Source organism: Monodon monoceros, unplaced genomic scaffold (genome assembly GCF_005190385.1).
Source record: "Monodon monoceros isolate NGI ecotype Baffin Bay Population unplaced genomic scaffold, NGI_Narwhal_1 Super_Scaffold_17, whole genome shotgun sequence".
In the NCBI taxonomy this organism is placed as follows: Eukaryota; Metazoa; Chordata; class Mammalia; order Artiodactyla; family Monodontidae; genus Monodon; species Monodon monoceros.
In genome coordinates this window covers 19,682,880-19,689,144 of record NW_021703773.1, presented here as the reverse complement: position 1 = coordinate 19,689,144, position 6,265 = coordinate 19,682,880, and the positions used below count along the sequence as shown (strand labels likewise).

General features: G+C 37.8%; 1 protein-coding gene across 1 annotated transcript; it reads right to left on the bottom strand.

Moving 5' to 3' along the window:
• Window positions 1–3,642: 3,642 nt before the first annotated feature.
• On the bottom strand, window positions 3,643–4,173 carry LOC114897694 (endogenous retrovirus group K member 8 Pol protein). Its single transcript, XM_029226717.1, has one exon. The coding sequence runs from the start codon at window positions 4,171–4,173 to the stop codon at window positions 3,643–3,645; it is 531 nt and encodes a 176-aa protein (XP_029082550.1).
• Window positions 4,174–6,265: the final 2,092 nt, after the last annotated feature.

Sequence of the window (6,265 nt, the reverse complement as noted above, 5' to 3'; positions counted from 1 at the left end):
CAGACATATACCATCTAATGAATATTTTAATATGCATCTCTAACAGATAAGGAAAATTTTCAAATGCAATCATAATACCATCATCATGTCCAATAAAATTATAATTGATCCCAAATGATCTTTCCTACACTTTTTTAAATCAGTAAAGTTTTTTTTTCTTCTTTGTAGCACTCTCATCTATTCTTGGTTAGAGAACAAGTTAGTAATTTTCCTGGAGATATAAACCTATGAATTAGGCAAGTGAGGAGAGGAAGGCATTGAAGACAGTTCATCAGGAAGCATTTTTTATGTTCCAGCCCTCAATACTTTGAACTGGTAGCATTCTTGGTCCCTGCAATGCAACTTAGCTCTTAATTATGAATTGTCTTTTTAATACTTCATCTGGGTGGATTTGTTTTCCAGCTATACAGTAAACTCACTGAAGCTAGGGTTATTTATAATGCCTTATTTTATACGGTACTAAACTCAACTGACCTCTCAACCACTGTTACCTCTTTCCAAAAATTCTTTGAAATCTCTCTTCTTTACTCATAACTATGTTTTCAGTATCATTTCAGGACACATATAAAATTTAAAAAGATAAAATCAAGTATCCATTTTTAACAGCAAGATTTCTGTTTATTTTTATAAACAGGAAAACAACAAAGCTTTCCCATTTGAGGGAAAAGTTTAATGTTTATTTTTCAGTCTGAGTCAAAATGAAAGTATAAAAACTGCAACATCAAAACCCCTATATCAAAATGTCAAGTGACCACTGTAGGATACTAGAGTAGGCAATTACTGAGAGATTGTCGGTTGCATTTCTCTCCCTCTTGTTGAAGAGCAAGGGCAACGAGAAAATCTAGAGTTCTTTTTCCTTAAAGAAACAAAAAAAACTACTCCTGAATAAATATGACAGAGGTCCTTTGTAAGCATCTTTTTATTCAGAAACTGCTGCAGACCAGCCGAATGAGGAAGACTGAGCCGACCAGGGTCAGAAGGGAAGGGGTAAGGAACTGAAATAGCACCGACGAATGGGGTCAGAAGGACCAAGACAACTGTTGGTTGCAAGGCAAATTTTATTGTGCTACAGCTGCAGATTATAAAGACTAGAAAAGGGAAGGTTGCCAGACGGTGGTTTACATTATCTAATCACTGTCTCGGCTCAAGGTTAACTTCCCTGGGAGAAAACCCATAAACCCAGAATCATCAAAAATAACCTGCACATGCAGGGGGGAGACAGCTTTGCTTATCTCATTTTACATTCTTTCTGATCTCTGGGCCCTGGTGATTTATCCCCCATGGAATGGAACAAGGAGGAGAACAAGTAGGGACAGTCCCTTCGAGTAGTGGCGGCATGCCTGGCACGTCCGCAGCCTGCTCTCATGGCTGACTGCTTCCCACAGGTCCCCCTTTTTTATTTTTTAATTTTTGCTGCTAACTTATTCCATGAAGTTTACTGCCGAGAGTAGTATATTGTTGCATGAGGATACGAAACAGACATGAGAAGATTATTAGCCATAATAGGCAAATTATGGCCAGGGTAATAAATCCTGACAACCTTCCAGTAATCCAAGACTGAGCGTTTAACCACTTTAAATGATCCAGTGAAGTTTGAATTACATTTTCTGGCGAAATATCATCAAGATGTGCATTTTGCATATCCTGAATTTCAGCATTTAAGTTCTTAAGATCAAGACTAATATTATTATCTGACCAAACACTCAGCAGATGCATTTTTACTTTCTCCCATTCCCAAATAGAGCCATTATACTTATAAGGAGTAACACAAATCCATGTATACTTTGCATGACAAGCTAAACGCATCCTCAATTTTAATGCTGCCATCTGATCTCCAATCCCCAAAACTGCGTTTTTAAATTCATCTAACTTGTTATTAATCTGTAAATCTATGTGACTTTGTAAAGATAAAGCAAGACTGGTATTTCGAGATAACTGATTAACAAAGTGAGCATCATTAATACTCTGTGAAAGAGCAAGACTGGCAGCAGCCGCGGCAGCAGACAGAGCAGCCAAGGCAAGTAAACTTACTATTAGCCACCCAATAAAGCGTCTCCCTCTCTGCAAGGCTTTAGAGAGTTCCACCCATGCCTGTACTCCAGTATTTTCATACCAAGGTTCTTTCAGATGTACAGGCACCATAACATACATGGGTTGCTTTAGTATAAGCACAGACTGCGTTCCTGCAGAAGGGAACATACAACTGCTAAAAATACAATTGACACAGCTAATATTATACCCTCCTTTGGAAGAATTAACAATGTTAATAGAACCAATCAAAAGTGTGTATGGAGGAGCAACACAAGTTATAACAGGTGTATTGGAATAAGTTAGAGCTAGTTTCCATATATCCCAGTTCTTCTGAAATGTAATAAACCTATCTATGACGGGAATAGAAGAGATAAGAACTGACCCCTTGGTATAATCTATAGTACATCATATTTGGTTATTATTCCAAGATGCAATGCAACGTTCAAAATTGGATTCAGGAAAGTTAACGGTCATAAAAGGAGGAAATTGATTTTTTGATTTTCTGTTAAGAATAGTAACCTTATGTCCAGCTATAAGTATCCCTTGTTCTCTAGGTAAATGCTTCATACAGAAATAATTTCCTGAATCTTCACCTGTAACCTTGGTTATAGTAATAGAGGAATCCCTAAGTGGTGAAGCGTATGAGATTCGACCTCTAATATTAATAGGTTGCCCATTTTTATACCAAATGATTGTATCCTTAAGATCCTCTCGTCGGCTGGTAGCCGGGCATGCAAGAGTAATGTTGGTTCCTGTAAAATGAAGGATGCCTGGAGAGCCTGACAAACCAACTAATTGATCCGTTTCCTCATAAACATCTGTATGCTCATAACTAATAGCCTTTACACATCCAGTTTCCAGATTCAATGGGCTAAGACAGACAGGATAGGTATTAAACCAGTTAGTATAATTTACAGACATATTGATTTGTTTTATATTCCCAATAAGAGGCCCATAAACAGTATCATTGTAAAATACAAGAAACTTTGCTTCAGACCAAGATATGGGTTGTAATAGTGGAGGATCAGGTACATAGGCCCAGTAAGTTGCTGCATTAACAGAGGGAACGCGTGAAATGGTTGCCAACACAGCCAAAAATAAAGTTATAGGTGTAACAGGATTATTCTGTTGTTTCACTAACTCTTGAGCTCGTGAAATCAATTGTTTAACTTGTCCCCAGGTTGGAACATCACTCCCTTGAGTCGTGCTGGCAAGTGGTCTCCTCTTCTTCTTCTTTTTCTCGATTGATACGGTCACTGTTGCTTTCTTTGGAGAAATGTGAAGTTTCTGCATTTTCTTTATCAGTCGGGCGTTGCGATGAGCCATCTATCTGCTTCACTAGACGTTCAGGAAGCCAACAAGGACCAGGCGCAGATCTGGGAAAGATACACAGGTGACCTTGCCCCCAGATCAAGACGGGATCCAGACCATACCAGGTATTGGTCAATGGATCCTGCCAAAGAACTTCTGGAACAGATGTTGTCAATGTTCGCTCAGCCAACAATCTTTCTCCTGCAGAACGGCCAAATTTATCAACAGTCAAAAATTTTTAAATAAATAATGCATGATTCAAAAGGCTGTATGGTGTGGTTTCATATAATTCCCCCTTTTTTATTTTTTCAATAGTTTTAGGGATCTGTGTGCACGTTCTACAATGCCCTGTCCTTGAGGATTATATGGAATACCTGTAATATGAGTAATTTGTAAGGAATCACAAAATTTTGCAAAAGCAGTACTGGTATAAGCAGGCCCATTATCAGTTTTTATAATTTTAGGAATATTCATAAATGCAAAACAATGTAATAAATGAGTAATAACATGTTTAGTAGCCTCTCCGGTCTGTGCTGTAGCACAGAGGAAACCAGAATAAGTATCAATAGTGACATGAACAAACTGTAATTTCCCAAAGGACGGGATATGAGTAACATCCATTTGCCATAAATGACTAGGTAATAATCCACGAGGATTAACGCCATAATGCGGAACAGGAAGGTGAGGTAAACACTGTGGGCATTGCTTAACAATTTGTCGGGCGGCTTCACGAGTAAGGGAAAATTGTTTGCGTAATGCAGCCGCTGACTGATGGTGTAAAGCATGTGATTGTTGTGCTGCTTGTGAAGCAGTTTGATCATAACTTACCATAATATGAGGGTGTCCAGGATATGGACCATGAGTATCAACAGTATGAAGATAATGAATGCAATACAATAACCATTCATGATAAGAGGGAGAATGGAGTGAAGGGGTAGAAGCTTTAGCATCAGGAGAGGAATGGATAGGAAAAAAATTCTATTTAGTACGAGTCAAACTATCTGCAGCTGCATTAAGTTTTGTTAAAGGACCAGGGAGATTAGAGTGTGCACGAATATGTAAAGCTGCAACAGGGCCATCATGAGAGCCTATGAGTTGCTGGAGTAGACGAAAAGAGGATGATAATTAAGGATCATTAGTATGTCCTATGGTTGCAGTCTCCAGAAGAAACAATAAGCTAATAAGATATTTACTATCAGAAGACAAATTAAAAGATACAGAAGGCAAATGTTTAAAAGCCATAATGACAGCATACAGTTCAACACGTTGAGCTGAAGTCAAGGAAATTTGTTCAATTAGTTTTGTTCCGTCGTCAATGATTACAGTAGCCACTCCTGAGGAGGACCCGTCCGTAAAAACCAAAGGTACATGTGGAATAGGGTGTTGTTGCATTACAGAAGGAAAAATGTAAAGATTATTTTTACTGAATTGAATTATGTTATCAGCAGGATAATGACATTCTAGGTTTCCTGGAAATCCTACAAGAGCAAGTCCCCATTCATTACTATGTTGAAAAAACCAATTTTGTTGACTAACTGAATAAGGGATAATAATTTGAGAAGGTTCTATTCCTGTAAGTTGTAAGCATCTAGTTCTACCTTGCATCATTAAATTACTAATACGTTCATAATAAGGATTAATAGCCTTAGAGGGTGTAGTCTTCATGTGACTCCATTCAGTAACTCCAGTAGTCTGCCATAAAACAGCTGTGGGCACATGGGGTGTTGGACAAATAATTAAAGAAACTGGCAGGTGAGTGTGTATTCGAGTTAACTGCACAGAGCTGATAGCTCTATTAACTATTTGTAATGCTTGGAAACCCTCTGGAGTCATGGAGCGTGATGATGAAGGATCTGAATCACCTTTAAGAATATCAAACAAAGGCTGTAGTTGAGCAGTAGTAAGTTTTAAGGAAGGCCTTAGCCAATTAATACCTCCAAGTAATTTCTGAAAATCATTTAATGTTTTTAAATTATCAACTCGAATCTGCAGTTTCTAATAGTAGTGTTATCTATATATTTACCCAAATATAAAAATGCAGATTGTCTTTGAATTTTTTCTGAGGCAATGACCAAGCCAAATGATTGTTAAGGATTGTTGTAAAAATTGAAAAGCAGTCTCTAATAAAGAACTATTATCAGTGGCTAAAAGTATATCATCCATATAATGTATGAGATATAACGCTGGAAACCTTTTTCTCACAGGAGTCAAGGCCTGAGCCACATATTTTTGGCATAATGTAGGACTATTTGCCATGCCCTGAGGCAATACTTTCCATTGAAATCTCCTCATGAGTTCTTTAAAAGTTAAGGAAGGCAAGCTAAAAGCAAAATGTTTTCTATCTTCAGGAAACAAAGGAATAGTGAAAAAACAATCTTTTAAATCTATAACTAAAAGATGATAATTATGTGGTATGGCTGTTGGAGAGGGTAGGCCTGGCTGAAGAGCTCCCATTATTAGCATAGTTTTATTGACAGCTCTTAGATCCTGTTATAACCTATATTTTCCAGATATTTTCTTGATAATAAAAATAGGAGTATTCCAAGGGCTATTGGAAATTTCTAAATGCCATAATTGTAATTGTTCCAGTACTGTTTGGCAGCTTCTGTCTCCTTTGTGAGGGGCCGTTGGTCCACCGATAAAGGGTCATCAGTCAGCCAAGTAATTGGATCAGCAGTGAGTGGAGGAGAATCCAAGGCCCCTAAGAAAAACCCAAACCTTGTCTATCATTTTTTATTTCCACATCAATAGGATAGGCAGTTCCTTGTTGATTTGTTCCCAGCCCTCTTGTGGGAAGAAATCCTTGATCCAACACCATATTAGAGACTTGAGAATTTGGACTGTAAAGCAATACTCCCATTTCTTTTAATATATCTCGGCCCCAGAGGTTTAAAGGCAGCCCAGGCAAAACATAAGGCTGGAA

What these genes read in the sequence shown, in the direction of transcription:
- LOC114897694 (XM_029226717.1), bottom strand. Translation starts at nt 4,173, where the DNA reads ATGGTAAGTTATGATCAAACTGCTTCACAAGCAGCACAACAATCACAT.